The sequence below is a fragment of the Euprymna scolopes genome, chromosome 26 (genome assembly GCF_053919585.1).
Source record: "Euprymna scolopes isolate OS-2025 chromosome 26, ASM5391958v1, whole genome shotgun sequence".
Lineage (NCBI taxonomy): Eukaryota > Metazoa > Mollusca > Cephalopoda > Sepiida > Sepiolidae > Euprymna > Euprymna scolopes.
The window spans coordinates 42,592,814-42,615,587 of record NC_136507.1 but is presented as its reverse complement, the minus strand read 5'-3'; the positions used below and the strand labels follow the sequence as shown (position 1 = coordinate 42,615,587).

General features: G+C 32.7%; 1 protein-coding gene across 5 annotated transcripts in view; it reads right to left on the bottom strand.

Moving 5' to 3' along the window:
* LOC145247995 (annexin A4-like) overlaps nucleotides 1–22,774 on the bottom strand; it is a 149,913-nt gene that overhangs the window by 31,564 nt on the left and 95,575 nt on the right. For all 5 annotated transcript variants that reach the window (XM_080109667.1, XM_080109668.1, XM_080109669.1 and 2 more), the window contains 4 exons: nucleotides 10,154–10,336; nucleotides 4,964–5,031; nucleotides 4,151–4,283; nucleotides 276–370 (listed from right to left, as the gene is read on the bottom strand). In XM_080109667.1, coding sequence (XP_079965793.1) covers nucleotides 276–370; nucleotides 4,151–4,283; nucleotides 4,964–5,031; nucleotides 10,154–10,336 — 479 coding nt within the window. The remainder of the gene's footprint in view (nucleotides 1–275; nucleotides 371–4,150; nucleotides 4,284–4,963; nucleotides 5,032–10,153; nucleotides 10,337–22,774) is intronic.

The window sequence follows — 22,774 nt, the reverse complement described above, 5'->3', positions numbered from 1 at the left end:
CAGACAGAACAGAGTTCCACAGGCGTGTAGTTCTAAGAAAGAAGCTTTGTTCATGGAATCTACGTTATAAACTTTTATACCTATTTTATAAAATATAATTTTTAATAAAATCACGATTTAAAAAAAACAATAAAAAACAAGCACTAATTATCATTCATTTTGGTTTTTGTTATTGAAGATGTACAATTCGTGGGCCAATTTTTCTTTTACCATCAACACAATGTGAGAACTTATGAATCAAAATATTGTTAACTTTTTAAAAACTGTTTACTTACTTTGCCGTACATTGTTTTAAACATAAGAGCAATCTCCTGACGTTGCTTGTTACTCCTCCGGCTGAGAATGCTAACAATGGTTGCCTCATCAGTACCTGCAATAATGTACAAGTAAATAGGATTTACATTAATTCTCAGGTTTATTTTTCAATTTTGAATGCAAATATATTTAAAAATCGATTTCAAAACAAAAATAGTTTACATTTGTTCATCAAAAGGCCAAAAGAAATACATCAGACCATTTTCCACATTGTGCATATTTGTATAGCATTTAGGATGAAAAAGTTCCAGCACATGCATATATATATATAACTACTTCATTTACTCACATAAAATTAATATACGAAAGTATAAATTTATGCGTAAACTTTTAAGTATTTACTTCAAAAGTGCTCAATACGTAGGTAGAGCTAGTTAGTAAGTTATAAAATATATATGGCGATTAAGCTACACTGAATATTCCGCGTTTCATCCACTCTAGGACTCTTCAGGTTTATGCCTATATATATATATATATATATATATATATATATATATACGCATTTCAGCCCGGCGTTGCCTGGGTGTTTGGATGTGTATGTTCAGCTAAATAAAAAAAAAAAAAAAAAAAAAGTGCTAATAGGAAGACAGGCACGAACCCGTACCGCGAAGGAGGAAAAGAATGGGAAAAAAAGTCTGACGTCTTTGCTGTTACGACCACCGCCAAACCGGAAGTGACTTATGTTTAAATTAAGGCTAGACAATAAAAAGAAGAGGATGACTTTAAAAAATATCGGTGAAAAAAGCGACCACTCCCTGTAGAAAAGTGCCCAGTTGAAGGTAAAGATATCAATGTTTTTAGCCAATTCTTCGATATTTGTCATCTGAAAGGTCGAACTTCAAAACGATACTGATCTTGGTAAAATCCATCGCCTCTGTTGAAAGTTTTAGGCAGACATGCAAACATACATATATATGTATACATTTATATATTGGTAACTAAATATTTTCGACCCAAACCGATTAAAAAGTTTGCCCCATCTCTGAATACCCTTTATGTCAAATTTCAAATGTTTAGACCAGAAATTGTCTGAGTAATTTGGAAGAGACCGCAGAGTTCAAATTTTTAAAAAATTTGACCCCTATTATGATCTCTTAACATTTATTGTTTTGGGCTCAAATCAAGTTACTAAGTTAGATCCCTGTCCAAGGAACCTATATCTAAAATTTCAATTGTTTATATCCAAAACTGGCGAAGGAGTTCGGTAGAGTTCTCAAAGGTCAAATCGTTGAACTTTGGTCCCTTAACAGCCAAATTTCTGGCCGAAAACCAATCACAAAGATTTTCCCAAATCTCAGTACCCTGTATATCAAATTTTGAGTCTGTAAACTTAAAATTGACAGAGTTATTGCGTAGGGAAATGTACACAGATATGTTCACTTTTATATATATATATATATATATATATATAAATGTGAATTTTTAGTCTACAGACTTGAAACTTGATATATAGGAGATTTGAACTTGGCAAGCTGATTGAATCTGTTACTTCCACGCATGCGCAAATATACATTTATAGATCAAATTCACTGAATTTTTAATGTTATTTATCCATCTGTCAGGAGCTGAAATGGTAATGACTAAGGTTGGAGTGTTAAATGTTTTTGGCTTTGATTCTCGCTGATGGTACCCTTTTTTTTATTGCCTTATCACCCCAAATAAGGCTCGGTGCCACTTTGATATAGGGGGCTACTATCTGGGACATAATTGCAGGGATACTATGTAGGGAGTTGAGCAGCAAGATGTCTGCCTACATTACACTTGAACTTTTACATGTCAGTACAATTGGGATAGCAGGAACCTGGGAGGGAGTTGCAAAGTCTAGCAGTGCTGAGGAAGAAACTATCAGAGTAGAAGGTTTTCTGGCATCTGGGAATCTCTGTGTGGAGGTGGGATTTTGCTGCTTGTCAGGTCTGTCAAAAGTATTTATGTCGAGAGGGTATAAGGGCTTGTATTTCCTCAAAGCATATTCCATTAAAATACTTGTAAAACAGGCAGAGGGATTCAACATTTCATCAGTGGGAGAAAGGCTGAAGCCTAACTGACAGTTCAGAACCTATTAGATTAGCGACTCTCCTTTGAACCCTGTTCTGGAGTGAGAGACTAGTAGCAGATGCACCAACCCCAATGTGACAACAATACTCCATGCATGAGCGAATGGTGGCCTTGTAGAGGTACAGGATACATTCAGTCATTTTTTAAAAACTTTTGAAATCATTACAATATATTGGGTACAATATAATAAGCAATAGAGAATTGGCTCTATAATAATAAATGCAAAATCTGCATGAATTAAAGTACATTTAAGCGTATTGTAAAACTGGGCCACTTCTTTATATTGGGTACAATAATCAAGAAAAGATTACCTCTATAATAATAAACACAAAATCTGCATCAAGTAAAATATTATATTTAAGCATATTTTACAACCGGACAATGCCGGGCGACCTACTAGTATGTGTATATATATTGCATTGCATTGACAACCATCTTCAGTCTTAGGAAACTATAATTATACAATCAGTTTTTTATATTCTCACTGGATGCAGGCTTTTCTTAGCTGTTGCTTTTTCTCAGTCTCTTAAGCAAGTGTGTCTTTAAATCAAGAAAGATATCATCATACAGCCTGCTTCCAGTAGGGCAAAAAAAAGCTGAGGTAATCCCATATACACATACAAATACACACAAATCAACTCAAATAGAAATAAAATACATATAGATATATATACATATATAGATATGGTGCTTATGTAGATTGATCTTTTAAACCAATGCATTTCAGGTGAAAATATTATGTACTTACACATCGTATCAAAAGTAATATAAATTAAAAAAATTACAAAAAGATCCAATAAAAGATGTGCTAGATGATTTTTAACAAAAAAATCATCCAAAATTATGTTGTTTAAAAATAGTGGCCTCTTAATTTAAGTCAATGAAGATAAGTCAGTTTGTCATGCAGACGTGGTCACATGACTCTTCCATGATAAAACTCAATTTCTATCTTTATTACTTTTTATTTAATTATTTTTCTACTGGATCATTTTTCGTAATTTTTGGAACTAATTTCAATAAGACACATGTTGCAATATTTTTTATATCTAATGAGGTATGCTCCCTCAAAGTTGGGAGATTCTATTTATAAACGCTGCTGATAGTAACTGACGAATCAAATTAATTCACGTTCTGCTATCAACCAATCAGAAACCAGAATTGCTGCATAAAAATTAAACCTTTTTAGCATCCTAGCACATAATTTTTTCATGTCAACATGAGAAGGATCTTTTATTCTTTGGCTGCAAAATTACAAAGTCCAGTTCCTGTACAGAACAGCTGCCCACTGAGAATTCTTCATCTTCAGTACTTGTATAGAATAACTACCCATGAGAAACTCTTCTAAAACTAAACATGGCTTACGATTCAAGAACACATGAAATGGGTTGGTTTAAAAGATCAATGATCTATAAAGCACCATAAATAGATGCATGTTTATACAAATAGAAATGCACACACGTTCATACAAAAACAATTAATAAAATGTCAATTTAAGTGAAAAGAGATACGTCAGTTTGTCATACTGAAGTGGTTGCACAACTCTTCCATGATAAAACTCGATAAATTCTGTTTCTTTACTTGTGATTATTTTTCTACTGGATCATTTTTGTAATTTTTGAATTTATACTAATTTCGATATGACACGCAACTATGTAATAATGTTTTCACCTGAAATGGGTTGGTTCAATCGATCAACGATCTATAAAAGCATCATAAATAGATGATGTTTACACAAATAGAAATGCATACACACATACATAAACTAAGATAATGCACTAACCAAATCCTTTCATGGCTTTACGTAAGGCAGCGGCATCGCTTTCTGCAGAGAACGGATCTACAGGTTTCACAGTTGGGTGGAATAATTCAGCACCTCCATATATGGTCATGTGTTTAAGACTATCACTCAAGACCTGCAAGAAAATAGTTTTATAAAAAAAAAGATCAATAAATTAACAGCGATTTTTAGTTTGTCTATCTTACGGCATATCAAGCTTTTTCTTTTTTTTTTTTTTAATTATTTAATGCCAAAAAAAAATTCACAGATTGGAAACCAATTCATTGGAAACAAACAAGTGACTATTTTACTGAGAGCTTCTCAACCATCTTTGCTGTTGGTAGCTGACCTCAGTTGACTGAAAATAATCTTAAGGAAATAACCTGTCCCCTAACCTTAAAAGAAGAAAATTGAAGCAAAAGTCGAGGTTTTGAAAATATAACCAATTCACAAAAACTTAGGCTAAGATTTGGATCCCCTTCTTTAAACAAGTAACAAAGGAACTTTATCTATGGCAACAATGCTCTCTAGCCTGTAACTGTTTGGTCATTGGAGATAGAATCATGAGTGGTAAGCTATCTTATGTGACCTTGTTCAGGATATAGGTTGCTATAGCTTGAAATGTGGCACAAGCTAGGGAGGAAGCCGGCTTAATCTGATCAAGTTGAATGCCATCATATGTAGAAGTAAAGGTTGATATGATATAAAACAGCCCTCCCTCCTCCCATGTAGATATAAAACATTGATCTGGAGTTTCAAATTTGAAGAGTAATTTTGATGAAAAAAAAAAAAGAAAAGGAAAATCTGGTAGCTTACAGTCGGTGGAGCTTGCGCTGGTGCTGGAGTGGGAACTGAAGTTGGAGTTGAGGTCGGATATGTTTCCCCTAAAAAGATAAAGAGTAAAAGGAAAAATTTTAATTAAAGAATTTTCCACAAAATTCCTAGAAAGATCAGGATGTTTTTCATTAAGTCTAAGTAAATTGAAAATTCTACTTAGGGATACTGTATTCACTTAGCAGTAATATGGAGTGAAATTTTCATTTGCCAAATATAATAGGTTTATATTAGGTATGATTAACAGTGAACTCACTAGTTAGCTGGTGTTATAATGGAACAACCTTGCATTCCTCTAACACTAACAGCTAGTTGTGAGAGACTATGACAGGAAAAAAGATAGAAAAAGAAGAGTTTGACACAAATGGAAGAAGACAGAAAGGATGTTGTAGGTGGAATATCCTTCCACACTTATCCATAATTGGATGAATTCAGAAATAATGGTAAAAAAAAGAAATTAAGGCAGCAATTTTTGGGGATTATCAGATGAAATAGTTAACAGAATTTTACTGTATATTAATAGTGTAAATGTGTGAGAGTTATTCCCCTTTGCTTGTTTGGTTGATACACAGAAAAAGAATATTCAATTTCTATACTACCATTTTTTGTTTTTCGTATTATTTATTAACAAGAACGTTCAATCTTACACTGCTTTTTCAAACAACCAGCATGATGGCAGTAACATAATATTCACGTCTGAGCTTAAAAAAAAAAAAAGAGAGAAAAAAGAGGTAGGTATGCACAAATTCTCTTTAATTAATCTAAATTCAACTAAAATTATAATTGGTTTGTTTAGAAATGCACAGTGGGCTGGCAAGCGGACATAAAGATTTTTAGCAACTTCCTCAAATCATTATGAAACTTATATATTTGAATAGCTCAGAGTCTGAGGTTGCAAAAAATGGGCTCAGTTGTCTCCTAACTCAAATTATTTCTCAAGATATGCCCGTTTGAAGTTTGTGAATTTCGAATTTTTATGAAATTGCAACTAGTGTTTTTACCAAGTAAATTTGGGTTTACCTGAAGAATTGCTCAAAATTTCTTCCAGAAACCCTTAAATATGTCCTATAAGCCCCTTAGATAATGCCAAATTCCCTAAATTTACTTCATTATAAAAATGGAACATATGAACAAGTTTTTTACCTGTTTTTTTTTTTGTTTGTTTTTTTTCCACAAAATTCACCATAAAAATGAGCATTTTCTCCATAAAAAAAGCCCAAAATTTGCCTCCAGCCGGTATATATTAACAAAAGATTGCAAAAAAAGCCTGAGATTAAATTTCTCATGCTTCACAAATAAGATCTAGATATAGAAAGCGATCATAATTCAATTGGGTGAAAAAAAATCACTCTCGGGAACCATTTTAATTCTAACATACTGAAAATATTTGAACTTGCCCATTTTTCCGTAATTTTGGACAATCCACAATGATCATAAATCCAGATAATTCTTATTATTCTTACTCAAATTTCATCATCCAGGCCACTTTTCCTGCATTTTTTGGGGTGCAGAATCCAAATCTGGTATCAGAAAACCATGAAACTGCACTGTTTTCTGAAAAATCCTGATTTTTTTTACCTTTTTTAAAGCTATTTTCAGTTAAATATTGGCTGTAAACCAGAAAAAAATATTAATTTTTTTCAAAATTTATTCATTATAATAGAATATTTCCATTTTTCTCATTTTCAATTTTTCAACATCTCACGTTTTATTTTATTTTCAATACACAATCGTAATGAATGACATGACAAACATTGCTCTCATTGAGATTTTCAAGAACTGCAAGAGATTTTGATTCAACAAAAAGCCAGATTTCGATGAAGTTGTGAAACAGGTCTCATCCAAGCTAGAGATCCCACCTAGTGATAAACTTCTATCTGACATCCAAGTTGTGTTCAAAGACTTTCAGCAGGAACAAATCAAAAATCGTTCAGTGCTCAGTTCATCCAGGTCATTTGATGAGAAGGTAGTGCTCCAATGTCACACCAATGTACCGAAGACAACACTGACGACGGAACGACTATATGGATTCGACCAAAACTGCTGCTCAAGCACAGAACACTCCCCCCACCAAAATGTTTGCCTTCGGTCTGAAGAACAAATACCTTCAAAACAAACAGGTTGTTAAAGTGGGATACTAACCTATGCACTGAGTCCATCCCACACATTTCATTGGAGGTTGCACCTGCCATCTACGAGAGTGGCAAAATAAAAATGGATTTACAGAGACATTCGTTTACTACTGAAAGATGCTGGAGCTGATGTTCCTCCATCGTACAACAAACTGTTGAAATTTAAAGAGCGAAGGTCAACAGTACAAAAACTTACAACTCCGTACAGTCGTGTGAAGTATTATTACCTCCAGTGCTTGCAAATTATGTCTGCCCAATTGTTTGCATCACTTCTGTTTCCCGCATTCCACAACCTCAATGAGATCCAACCGAAAACTGCTCACCCAAAGAATCGATAGTAGTGAATCAAAAGCCAAGATTGATCAACTGGTACTGCACATGGCTGTCATTTTAACCATCATTAACTCAGATAGGAAAGTGAAAATTGATGAGTTCAAAGAATTTTGTCATGCTACATGTTGGTTCAATTCCATGGATTGATATCATGCCAATGCTCATGTTGTTTTAGGGCACAGTGCTGAGTTAATTGCAGAAAATGGCAAAATTGGTCTGCTCAACTATACAGAATCTGGCATTGAGGCAAATAAGTTCCTATGTCAGTATCAGAAATCTATCTATCTAGAAAGACAAACCAATTTTGTGGTTCTACCGCCTCTCCGAGAAGGTTATTTGGTTGAGGAACGTCTTGGGAACGCAACCAGATCCCCGGGAAATAAATGATATCCAACGATATTTAAACGATAGACCCATGCTGGAAACATCAATGAAAATGGGTCGATACGTCGTCGGCTATAACCGTCTGGCATGGGTTGCATCTTGTATGGTCATTGCAGGCAGCTTTCTGTCGTCGCCATTAATGGTATGCTGAAATCGAATACTTGTATAAAAATAGCGACAAATGCATTTTTATAAAAATATATAAAATTTATTTAAGATTTAACAATCAGGAGCACATTTAGTTGACCCATCGCATATAGCATGCAAAGCCTCAACTGTTTTAAAAACAATCAAATTATATTTCATTTCTCTCTTTCTTCATTGAAAGAGAGAGAAAGAAAGAGAGAGAGAGAGAGAGAGAGAGAGAGAGAGAGAGAGAGAAAGACATAAAAAAGAGAGAAGGTATATTCATATAGGTTAAAAATTATTTTGTTTTCGAATGGCTGGTCTTCTGGTTTGACCTTTCAAATTGTAAGGTCTTATTTCGTTTTGCCTTGGTTCAATATTATAAACAACTGTCATTCTTGACTTAAGTCATCACAGAACATTTTCAAAATCACAAACACCTGTTTTACACAATTACACCGCACAAGTAAGGCACAAGGTTCATTAATATAGAAGCCCCTAGCTCCCTCAAAAGGGACTACGTCATTGTGCCACAATTTGACAAACTATCAGATTGTATTAACAGACTCTGGGACAAGAGTGATCCCATTGTTATGAAGACAAGAGAACGTTTAAACTGCAGGCATTGCAACGTCATTAGGTCACAGCATTAGAAGTTGTGAGCAGCTTAAAATTGCAATTCATGGTTGCAACAGTGAATATGAGTCTTTATTCTGCTTTTTGATGATGATGATGATGATGATGATGATGCATGAACAGTTATCTGATACATTAAATCATTAAGCTAGTTTTTTCATTGTGTTACCTTTTAGTAGTGTACTTTTCATTCTAACTGAATATTTGCAAATCTTGTTTCATGCAGTATCAAATAGAGGTCTCATTTGTCTTCTTAGCTTGAATAATTTTAAAGATACAGGCATTTAAAGTTTGTCCGTAAATGCCTAAATTTTGTCTGCCAGCAAATTTATGATCTTTTGATCTTTGGACTCTTAAAAAGAACGATTTTTATGTTGAATATCATCTTTCCAACATTCTACCATGGTATACCACCCTATTTGATGTCAAAAATGAACTCAAAGAGCTAAAAAAAGCATAACCACTGACACTATAGGTATACATAGCTAAATGTCCGCTTGACCCCCCCCCCCCAATTAAGCCCATTGTGAAATGTTTATAAAAGTTTATTTGTGTTTGTTTGTTTTTTGTCACATTAATGAATATCTTATGATGAATTTTCTGACAATCATATATTTAAATAAACATTTCATAAAATTTCATATCAAAACGATTGAGGATTTGTTTTGATATGACATTTTATTTGTCAATGAAAACGTAGGCGAAGTGGGAAGATCTACAAAACACCCAAAAAAGAATGAAGAAAAAAGAACCAAACTAAATACTAATGAGACATGTTAGTAAGGCTCTCCCAAGCTGTTGCTAAGTGCCAAACCACTCACTGTTTTCTGGATCGACTGAAAACAAGCAGCTTGGTCTCTAGATGGGAGTGAGGGCTAAGTGGAGACATGAAAAAACAAACAGATCAGGATGGAATATGGAGATGGTTGATGTCCTACGAGATAGAGACAACATTTGAGAGTGGCCAAGAGTAAAATAAATGTTGGGAATGGGCATCTTCGGAGGCTCTCTAGTACCAAAAAACAAAACAGGACTAAAATCTCATTTGTTTCACTAGCTAAAAGTCTCTTTAATTTATTAACTAATTTCTAAGGAACCCAGGACTATGTGTGCCGTGCTTAGAGAGGGAACTTGTACTCATACCTGGCTCCTCAATGAATGCATAAACTAGTGTCATGCACCCACCTCCTGTTGAACTCCATGCAAGGTAATCTCCTCCAATCACATTTGATCTTCACTTTAAAGTAAACGACCAGATCGAGATCGGAAATAGATCCCACCTCATGAACCTTGTTGAAGCACTTAACTCATATCACTACCCTCACTACAGCTAGGGTAGTTAGAAAAAACTTTTTTCTCCATAGACAGCAACGGATCTATGTTGTCGATGACATATGCTACATCAAGGAACACCGGATGCTCGGCGTTGATGCAAGCTGTTATCACTCAGCCAGAATGTTTGCTGTTTAGCCAATATATATTCTGTGTAATGAGTTATTACAAAATATAATGGTTCTCCTAGAGATACAAAGATATATTTAAAGGTTTTGTCATAACTTACCTGTCGCAGTTGTTTGAGGAGCATAATCAGAAGGGTACGGGTATCCTGATTGAGGTGGATATCCTGTTGGTGCTGCATTTGGGTAAGGATAGGCAGGTTGAGCAGAATAGGCAGGTGGCATGTTGGGCGACTGGGCTGGGTATCCCGGTTGGGCTTGGTATGGGGGTCTTTGCATCTGATCACCTGAAATACAAAGAATAATACTTGAATATATACATATAACTATGTTCATAATTACAGAGGTGGGAAAGGATGAGTGAGGAAGGATAAAGGGTCACATTCGGCAAATGAATTTGGCTTTTCCCTCTTAGGATGATCTTTGATTGTAGTTTTTTCTTTTAATGAGCCTCTTTTGAGGTTATTTAATGCAAGAATACAACACTTACTGTCAATGTTTTAATGAATAACAGTGACGGCAAATTTGGAGTTCATACCTTCTAAAACAGCATCAGTGCATAAGGAAACGTAAAAGATGAGAGACTGGATTGATTTTTACTGATCAATACACAGAATTTACAGTATTTGCATTACTCTTTTCATATTGAATATTATGTTTCAGATAATATAACCTCTTCAGGCATGTATTGTTGAATTTGGAAGCCTGTATGTTGATATCCCAAGTCTGTACAAAACCATGAAGGAAACCTTTATTAAATACACATAGGAAACTTGCTCTTGTTACATCAGCCATGATTGGATAGAAGTCTTAAATAATTTGTAATCGTAGTATTTGGATTAATCGGACTAATATTCTCATTAAGAGTGTTAGTTGCACAACTCAAAATGAGAACAATAGTCTGATGAATCCAAATAATAAAATCAAGCAAGGACCTGTGACGCAGTGGTTGGAGTACTTGGAAAAAAAATCAATTGTAAAAGTGATATTCTCCAGACGGTTGAAGGTTCAATTCTCAGTGTGGGCAACCAAAAAATAGAACTGCAAATTACTTAGAACCTCTAGCCAGTCATGGCTGACGGAACGAGAGCATGCGATCCCTGGGAAGTAAATAAAGGGTTCTGTTCAAAATTCTGTCCAAATTTTTGAGTTTACAAGATCCACCTGACGAAGGTCGGAGGTTTCATCAACCAAAATGTTGTGAAAATCACACTCAAGATGAGAACAGCAGTTTGATAATAATACGAATAATCTAAATAATACAATCATCCCTCAAATAAAAAATTCAGAATTGTAATACTCTATAATTGTACTTTTAGTATTGCAATACTGAGGATTGAACCTTCAACTTTTACAAGACTTAGGACTGATTTTACTTAGCACTTTTATCTGTTGCACCACAGGTCCTTGCAGCCACGCAATAGAAATTCTTTACTGACCAATAGACAAGTTTCACAATCGTTTACTGACCAATCACTACTGAATTTTTTAGATGAAGGTTTATTATTTGTATTACTTATTTTGATCAGACTGTTGCTCTCATCTTGAGTGTTATTTGTGCAACGTTTTGATTGATGTAGCCTTTGACCTTTATCAGGCATGTTGGTTGCCATCTTGAAAAAGAAAGGAAAAAAGTTACTGGCTCTATAGATGGTTTTATATTCTTGGAGTTATTTTTTTCAACATGGTTTCATATGTGTGAAAAAATTTGGTCGGCAAAGGGAGGCAACTCTAATTTGACAGGGGATTGATTATCTCCCCTTTAACAGATATTTTCACACATGAAACCACAGCGAAAAAAACAAAAAAACAAAAACAACTCCAAGAATACAAAACTATCTACAGATCCAGTAACTTTTCTTATTTCTTTTTCAAGATGGCGACCAACATGCTTGATGAAGGTCTAAGGCTACATTGACTGAAACATTGCACGAATAACATTCAAGAGGAGAACAATAGCCGATCAAAACAATTAATATAGTAGAAAGCGGTTTGAGATATTTCACTAATCAATGAAAAGCAGTTCCAGGATTATTTTACTGACCAATAGAAAGTAGTTTTACAATTCTTATCAATAAAAAATATCCAAATTTATATGAATCAACATAGTATGACATTTGTATTATTTGGATTCTTCAAACTATTGTTCTCATTTTGAATGTTATTTTCACACTTTGGTTGATGTAACCTCAAGAACCTATTGCGTAGTGGATAAAGTACTTGGTAAAATTCAGTTGTAAGTTACACTTTTCTGAATATTCAATAATCATTGGAAGCGACACTCAAAATGCACCTTTAGAAGGTTGGAGGTTATATTGACCGAAACATTGTAAAAATAACAGACAAGATGAAAGCAATAGTCTGAAGAATCCAAATAGGAATAATCAATCATCTCAAAAATTCAGAAATTGGATAACATTTTTGACTGACACTTTTTTTTTTTTTTTTTTTTACACAGTGATCACCACTTATCAAGGCCCGGAAGCCACTCAGGGATAAGGGTTATTGCAAGTACATTACGTTAGTGTGGAGATTTGATGGAGTGTTTACTTAAGGGGGCGGTTCATTAGGAATTTCTGTTGTTATCATTAGTTACGGTTCATTAGGAATTTCTGTTATCATTACAACAAGAATGAGCTTCAAGTTGAACAATGCAAAACCAGTGAAAGGTAATTTTTATAATTCTGACAAAAAATATTTTTACCCTGAAACAATAGGGGACAGTGGATGATGGAGGTCTAAACATATCGGTTGCCAGCAAATAAATGGAACCTATCTACAACTAAAATGCTACCATTTAATTTTATATTCAAACACAGTAGTGTTTGAATATATGGTTAAATGGCAGTTTTAGTCATTTAGAACTGCTTCAAAGCCTCACCGCTCACTCATTTTTGACCAATTTTCAAACAATTATTACATTTTTTTAAAATTCAATTCATAACATTATACAATCAATTCTTAATGCTGCAATATTTTAAGTTACAAATTTATTATATTTTTTACTAGAATATCTTGTCCTTTTCTTTTCCAGTTTTAACAACTAGTCATTTACTTTTCCATGTTTAAGCTAAACCATATTACTTTTCATGCTCGCATTTTTCTATTGTAATTATATTATGTAAAGCAAGGGTCAGCAACCTACAGCATTCAGGTTGGATCTATATACCGGCCCACGAGTCTGATTACCCAAAAACTGAATTAAACTTGAAAAAGTAGATTCTTGGTCATACAGAGGACATTTAATGAATTAAATTTCTATTTCATGCCAGTAGAATTAGAAAGGTTCATCCCATAAATCCATAACATTCCTTACTTTTTTCCATACCACCTAATTTCTTCTACCAATCATCTTAATGTTCTTCTTACTACCAACCTTATTCCTCGCACACTCTAACATTATTTTACCTTACCTACTTCGCCTTTAAGACTTTCCTTTTACTACTACCACCACCAACAACTTTTGATATCTCTGATCTGACTGTTGAATAAATCTTATTTTTGACAGTTTCATAACTGAAATGAAATATTCTTTGTTTCAATTATTCATGTCCTACATAGTTTTGATATTTTTTTTTGCTTATCACCTTTACTGCTATCTATACTTACAAATATACAAGTGTAGACAACATGAAGCGTTGCCAGAGTTAAGCAATGGATTATTTAATACTAGCAGTTCAGCCCGGCTTTGCTCAGGCCCCATGTACTGTTCATAATTTTATGTGCAGATTTATATATTAAAAAGTTTGGCTCATGTCCAGGTTACCTACATCTAAAATTTCAAGTGTTTAGACCCAAAACCGATGGAGAAGTTTGGTAGAGTCTGCAAAGGTAAACTCTTTTAACTTTGACCTTTTGGCAGTCAAATTTTCGCCCCAAAACTGATTAAAAAGCTTGCTGCATGTCTGAATACCCTCTATGTAAAATTTCAAATGTTTAGACCCAAAATTGGCCGAATAATTTGCTAGAGAGTGCAAAGGTCAAATCTTTTGAACTTTGACCCCTCGACAGCCAAATTTTCGGCCAAAAACTGATTAAAAAGCTTTCTCTATGTCTGAATACACTTTATGTAAAAGTTCAAATGCTTAGACCAAAAATTGGGTGAGTAAGTTGATAGAAACCGCAGAGGTCAATTTTTTTTTAACTTTGACCCCTTAACATTTATTTTTTTTGAGCTCAAATCAAATTAAAAAGTTTGATGCATGTCCAAGTATATATCTAAAATTTCAAGTGTTTACACCCAAAATTGGCGGAGGAGTTTAGTAGAGTTTTCAAAGGTCAAATCGTTGAACTTTGACCACTTAACAGCCAAATTTCTGGTCGAAAACTGATTAAAAAGATTTTCCCAAATCTCAATACCCCTTATGTCAAATCTGGAGTCTGTAGACTGAAAATCGACAGAGTAGTTTGGTAGAGAAATGTGCACACAGGCACACACACAGACAATTTCACTTTTACAGATATATAGATAATCAATTAAAAGAAGCAAAATATTAGTCTATTCCATGGTTTATGTGATTCTTCTTTTTATATTTAATTAATTCGACAATTTTTCACTTTTATTACATGTGGCATGTTTAGCGTGAGTGTGTATATATATATATGGAAAGAGGGAGAAAGAGAGAAATAAATAGATAGAGAGAGAGTTTGGGATGAAATAAACACAGTGAGATCAATACGGTTTTTAAGAATATTATATTTATTTTTGGTTGGCAGGAATTTTTTTTTTCTGTTTTGGAATATTTTTTTTTCTCGATAATTCTATTTTGAAATCATTTTGGAATCTATTTTTTTGCAGTTGAAGGCTTTCAGAAAATGGCAGATCTCCAACAAAGGAAAATAAGATGATGATTATGACTTCATGTGTTTTGTACTTTTACATGACTTACACATTATTTTTATTTATTTATTTACTACTAGCTGTCCCTCCCCGGCATTACCCAAGAGCGTTTACTTTCATTAATAATTTACATGATTAAAATAGGACTTATATGTCTGCAATAAAATTTAAAAAAAAACAAAAAAAACATTATTTGAGTTAGGAATAAATGTAATAAAGATTTTGTATCCTCTTTGAAAATAATAATAAATCTATTTCATTTTTCGTTCCCACTCCATCAAAGTAAAAAGTCAACTGTACTTTAAAAATAAAACTATGTATAACAACAACAAAAAAAAAAAAAATGGATTTTGCATTCTTTGGTGAGAATCAAACTTGGAATCGTATCTTAGCAGGCTGACATCTAAATTTGTCCATAATTTTAGTGTTGTTAATACAGATTATAAAGCATACTTATGTAAATAACATTTTCATAGTAAGTCAAATAATACTAATTTGCGGGTGGCTTACTAAACAGGGAAGACTTCGAACTGTAGGAAGAGGTAGCTTCTTCCACTCCCTTTATGATACTAGTAATTAAAATTGTTGATTAGATTAAATCTGAAATTCAATGAAATCAATTGGAAATTAAATTTTTGTTTTTAAAAACACATACTAATTTTTACCCAAACTGACTGACATAACTACATACTTTTTTTATTAATAGTTATTAACGTCAAAGAAATAGGGGTTTTAGCCTTTTTACTTTATATAAGACTAGCAGAGATACCTGGCATTGTCTGGAGCAAAAGTGTAACATTTCTATCTCTTCTCTATCTTTCTCCCCTCCCAGTATAACTCTGGCTCTCTATTCTTTGCCCAGCCAATTACTACATCTGGACACACAATTCATTTTTATAGATTCTTCAAGGAATGAGTTGGCATAAGAGAATTAACTTTTTTATTAAAAAAAATCAGAGATACTCCTCTTTAGTTAGTAGATAATCAGGCTAGAAAACTGCCCTCTCTTGACCAAATCTGTGGCAATTTAGGGTTAAAGAATAAATTTTTTTTCCCTAAATTTTAAATATTATTCATTTGGGGCAATGTTGATCTAGAAAATACAAAAAAAAAAAAAAAATATGACATGTGCCAGGCGCGAACTCACATAACTGAAGTTAGTAACTGAACACTTATCGATAGGCCCACAAAAACACAGATGCTATAACATTTAACAGCTATTTAAAATCAAAGATCGTATTAATGATTGACGCATATATGGTTTGCAAATCACATCGAATCCAAGGTTTTTATCTGACCTCGCCCCTTCAAACAAAACAATATTTCTATATGAAATAATGGACGATTTTTTTCTAATTTTACAATATTTTTTGTCCAAGAGATCACTCTTTCTAATGATGCTGCGTTGGTGCCTGTACAATTTGCAGGAGAAAACTTTTTAGTGGACATACAAACACACACAGACATTTGCTCTTTATATAATAGATAAACTCATTATTTAAATTTTTAAAAATGCATAAAGTACTAAAACATACTATTTAAAGTCCTATTAAAAAATTAAATCAGCAAAATGCATTTTTGTTTCATTGTAAACAAATTATGATTTTAATCTTTTGTTAATCATTGAAAATGAAAAAAAAAAGTAAGAAAGAATTACTTTGTGACCCTTCAAAAGTTTAAAGCCTTTTGCTTAAAGTTCAAGCTGTCGAACAACAACTTATTTAAAACGGCTTTAAAATTCTTATGTATTAAACAATTAAAAGTTTTGGAAGCTATTTACACTCAATGAAACATTATTTTAAAAACAATTATAATTTTATAACAATTTGGTTCAATTAATAATTTTATGACAAAATTATACCATAATAATTAGACTGAACTCTCACAACTTCTATAAAATAAAAACAATTTACCTTTTTTTTTCTTTTTTAAAGTATACCACAAAAATGAAAGTAAAAAGACTCCTGGGCAACGCCGGGTAAGCCCATCTAGTAAAGCATAAATAAAAAAACTCATTGTTGGTCACTGCTTTCTCTATTTCAGTCAAAGTTTCTTTGCATCAATATTTCATCAGGATAAGTCCCCTCCAATAACATATCCCAACAAGAAACAACTAAATTTCTGTCAATTTTTTAAATCTATTGTTTATAGTGTTCATGTTAGATTTAGTAGTTATCTGCCTTTATTGTTTCCACTAGTGGGGAAGGGGGCGTAGGCTTTGCCGAGTCATAAAATATGCTTAAACATATTTTAATTCACGCAGAGTTCACATTTATTATTACAATTCCAATTTTCTATTAAATATTATATTCTACCTAATATATAGTACTAATTTCAGAAGTTAAAAAAATATAAATACACTTAGGTGCCTTTAGCTAGAATCGAAATCAAAACAATTAGTGCTCCAGATGCATTCCCTATTATTTGAGCTATCGCCAGACAGATAAGATTTAAAATTAAATCACTTCCAAGCTATTTTGAATTTGTGCATGTGAAGAATAGATATATGTGAGCAAATTAAAATGGACAGTTTGCATTTTAACTCACCAACATATTTCTGTATGCATTATTCATACAACCAAAAAAGGATTTTACTCATTAGAAAAAACTAAAATACAGAAAAACCTGTATGTTGTATATTCCAAAAATCATATAAATTGATCAAGTAGTTTTTTGTTTCGATAAATACAGAAAATCATTTTTTTACAAATTTTAGCAAATCATAGTATACTGTAGACATTACAAAACAGATTTTAAAATCATGGTAGTTTGAAGTTGTCTCCCTTTATTGAACATGGCAGATCAAAACAGGGTCTCACTTCCTCATGAAATTTGATTTTCTTAGTTAAAACAATAACTACTCAATCAGTGTACTTATTCATGTGATTTTTGGAATATTACATTTTTGTTCCGTGATGATTATGTGCATCATAAAGATTTTTTCTGCATTTTTGTTTTTTAATTAGGTTTAATTCTGGACAAGAACTGGAGATTCTATTAAAAAAAGTAAATAAAACATTCCAAGTTTTTGAAAATATTAAAAGAACTTTTTAGAATTCCTAATCTTCATATGTTCATTTCATCAGAATTAACAGCAACAAATCTGTACCAGGCTGCTCATTATAATAATTAGAAGTTATCTCCCTTTATTAAAACTCTTCACTGATGTCACTCCATAAATATAAATGAGACTTTGTCCTACTTTTCATCATAGATGACATTTTTCTCCAGACGTGTACAAGCTAAGCTTATAAAAGTATGAACTGAACACCACGTTTTCTCTTCATTCTCCTTACTTCAGCCATGCCTCAGTATATGCGGCGGGGGGGGGGGGGCTGTGTTCAAGGGGTTAATAACATGAATTGACAACTTGGGAAATCAAGTTTGAATCAAGTTCGTTCCACAAAAATCACTTTCCCTTAGATGTTAGCAACCTTCATATGGTCCCTTGACTAAGTACTTTGATATCTTTCTAGAAAGAATTCTGACTAGAAAAATATTAGAGAAACCAATGCCAACAATAGCATCTTTGGATTCATGGCTGTTCTGAATTGCCTGAAAGAAACTTTGAAGCAACAAATAATGAACAAACAACAAAGTGAATATTTTACAGATTTTATTGAACTTCAAAGTTTCTATTTACTTTCTAAATAAATTGGATGCTGGACATAAATTCATAAATATTGGGAAATCATACACCGTTAGATCCCCTCTCTCAAAAATTTTATTAAATTTTTTTCCTTTGCTAAAGACTAGGCATATTTTGATGGCAGTTCTGTGAACTCATTTAAATGATGAATTTTTCAGAAAATATATTTTTAAATTATCTGTTTAAAAACAAAGATAAAATATTTCAAAATGAGAAAAGATACTCTAATTTAATACTTTTCGCAATGTACAACACATAAATATATTTATGATCTTATTTGGCTACCACAACCTTGTTTTTATATAAAACTAGCTGCACATACATTATCAGGTTAAACCATATTGGTGGGTGAAGGGTTAAGTCACAATATTTAAGATACACCGAATATCCTAACTTACAATTTTCCTGAAAGTGGACCACATATTAAATTTATTGAAGCATAAAACATCAATTTTCGTCTATAAAAATTAAACAGGAAATAACTCTCACAGCTTAAATAAATAAGCTTAATTCCATTTTTAAAGGCAACTTGTGTCAGCTAATAATAATTGAAAATAAATTAAATATAATTTAAACAAATCAACTTTAAATAATATTTCTAAATAGAACAACTAAAACAATTCTATTACAACAAACAATTAACATGGAACTAATTATTAAAATAGATTTTCTTTAATGTAAAATGTAAATGAGTTTACTTCTTAAATGTAGATTTCCTTTGCATAAATAGTACATATCATGCTGGAATGTAAGCATGTAAACATGCGTTTTCAGTATGAAAATTAATTTGTAAAACAGTGTACCTTTTGTACATATTAATGAAATTGTGAACAGACAGACAGGAATATTACTTTTATAATAGATAAAAAATAAAGTTCTACAAATGAATTCGGACATTTTAAAATTGGCTAATCAGGAAAGAGAAATTCGTCATGTGACTTTTTTTTTTTAAAGAAATGTAGCAAAATGTTATAAGTTTGATTAAGTTGTAGTCAGCCGTGATAATCAGAAATGATGCTTTTCTCTAGATCCTTTCTTGGGTAGCTGGTACATTAAGGAAAATTAAAGACAATGATGAAAATTTGAGCTTAAAATATACTTCATTTAATTACTGGAGTTCCAGTCTTTTACTAGGACTTGCTTCTGGCTAAACTATCTCCACAAGTGTTTAAGTCTCTCCCTAAATTTCATATACTTTCACCAAAGTCCAGTCTGTAACTCGAATCCAACTTAAAATCTTCCCTACATCACATGATTTAATTAACCAATCAGCTGTCTACTTCTCATATGAGGGTGGAACATAGATCACCTCAAACTTTTTACATTCTGCAAGACATAATTGACACATCAAAGTAATCATATCTTACCCAGGATTTACTGTGTGTTATTAATTGAATGCATCTCTTTCACTTATAATTTAGTTCAGCAACTTACATACATTTTTTCAATCTCTCTGAAGTTAATAATTTAAACAATTTTAATCATTACTTGAAATTAAAGATGATTAAATAATAATTCTAAAATAATCATTTATAGTAAATTAGATGACCTGTAACCCATTTGGCCAAGGTTGTTACATTAGATAAAAGAAAAGTTTACGGTTAGACAGATTCAACAGTAAGAATCTTTTAAACAATCGTAAAAGAATCAATAGATAAAGCACATACTCTGATATTTCCAAGTTTTAGAATTAAAAGACTTCAAAATGTGAGGTGCCTTCAATAAGTGTCCAGACTTTTTTTTGTACAGGCATTTAAAATTGTCAGAGACTCTTGAAAATTCATTATGTTATTGCTAAACATCTTATGAGATGACTAACAATTTTTATGATTTCAGGTTCAAATGAATAGCTACAGCAGGAATTGGAATACATGCTACTAAAGCCTGATTGTCATCACAGCTGGTGAATTTCAAACATGAAATCTGGACATAAGAACACTTTAGAAGAACGATATGCAATAAAATTCTGTTTTAAACTTGGAACAAATGCCAAAAAAATGTATGGAATGCTTCAGACTACTTTTGGACCATCTTGCATGAATCTAGCATCAGTTTTTGAGTGGCATACAAGATTCAAGCAAGACAGAAGGTCTGTGAAGGATGATGAGGTGTGAAATGAGTAAGAAAGTCAAACCACCAGAATTTATTGGCCAAATTTGCCAAAGAATTTCATAGATAAGAACTGTTGTGTCTATAGAGACATTAGGTGAACAGTTTGATGCCAGTATGGAATCAAATTGTACACACAATTATTTGCAAGGAACTGAAGAGGTGGAATATTTGCACAAAGTTTGTTCCAAGGCTGCTCAAAAAAAGATCAGACTATTTGATCAAGCTGGGCATCAAAACAGTTTCTCACTCTCCCTATGGTCTAGATTTGCTCCCTGTGACTTTTGGTTATTCTCTAAACTCAAGGAAAACCTTAGAGATTGTCATTATGAGACAATTGAAGAGCTGAAAGAGGCTGCGACAAGGGTTATTCACATGCTCACACAAGAGCATTTCTTTAGGACCTTCCAGAAATTGTTGGAATAGTACAATAAGTGCATTGCAGTCAGAGGACATTACTTCGGAGAGGACTAGAATTTCATGTGTGTACTATCAATAAAAGTGGCCATATGAAAAAAGTCTGGAAACTTATTGAAGGCACCTCATCGTATTATATTGTTATGTCATAATAGACTCCGCCTTTCCCTTTCCCCTCTTTATTTACATCATTTAATTTCTCTTCTGATTTGCTTTTTATTTATTCGCTATTCCCCTCACCATTTGCAACATTTATGTACAGATGATAACCAACAACTTTCTTAGGAGTTTTGTGGTAGACTTGACTGGATCAAGGGGTGTCTATGTTTCATTGTCTTCAACCTTTTCTTACTTCAACATTTATGACATCATAAAGGATCTTTCCACCTATTTTAGTGGAGGACATCGTCCCTTTGTGACATCATTCAGTGTGCATGGAGGCAAACAAGATAACAAACAAGCAACAGTTCTGTTCTGATGCTAGACTTCCCCTTTTCTGTTCTCAGTAAGTGGAGGAGAAATCTTTCATGACTGAGAATTATTTTTGTTCCTATCCATTTTGGAGAGCTGGATTTTTCTCCACATTAACCCATTTCAACTTAGTAGTACATATATGGCACAGTAACAGCATGATACAATATTGCATTATGCATTTCTCTAGAGTGAGAATGGCCTAAACAAGGGCATTGGGAACGCTCATCAGACATTTTACCACATATATGTATGCATACAGCCCTTCAAACCTGCCAGTGTGTGCTTTGCTTCCACTGTGAAAAGGCGTGTCGTTGTCACATGTAAACTAATGCATGTTTATAATCAATTATGTTCAGCCAACATCAGAAAAATTTATAAATTGAAATTATTTTACAAAAAATTTGGGAAGAAATGGGTTAAAACAGGCCTTGTGTCTAACTCTGCCCTTGTGGGAAAGGCAAGTAAATAGAAACAGTTTTAGTATTAGAGATTTTCCTTGCTGCTGATATTGATCACTGAAAATGTTTGATTCTTCAAATTATCAATGTCAATTTAATTAATAATTCTAAGGGATTTGAAATTTTTTTGATGCAAGTGCACGGTTCAATCCCAATAAAAAACAAACATACAGAAAAATATTTATGATGTATGTACAATCACAGAATGAAAATGTCATATTCCAAAAATTATGTAAATTGAGCAAGCCATTTTTTTTTTTTAATAAAGAAAGTCATTTTTAAGCAATTGATGTTAGCATTACAAGACTGATCTGGCAAGTTTAAATTATTGTGGAGTTATCTGCCCTTGTTTGTTTTTTCAAGATCATGACACAAGACAATTCATTTTTGTTTAATCATAAAATTTAATTTTTTTAGTGAAAAAAAAAAAAAAAAAAAAAAAAAAAAAAATTTCTTTTATCCATAGGCAAGCTAGGAGTAGATTTACAATGAAACTTCAGAAAGATTTTGTTTTATTTACAGTTTGAGCTGGATTATGTGATCAGGCAGTTAAGGGTTTTAGTCATTGGGACTTTGTCAACATAGTGTTAGTAAGAGATCATTAATTCCATGCACAAAATATGCCTCATCAATATATGTTTTTTGATATTGATCAACACTCAAATGATTTTTTCAATTCCTGGATCCATACGACTGTTGGCCCAATGGATACCATCACTGCCTATGGAATTGATCATGCAAAGTTAAAATTCTTTCAATGCCCAACTCCCCACTTAGA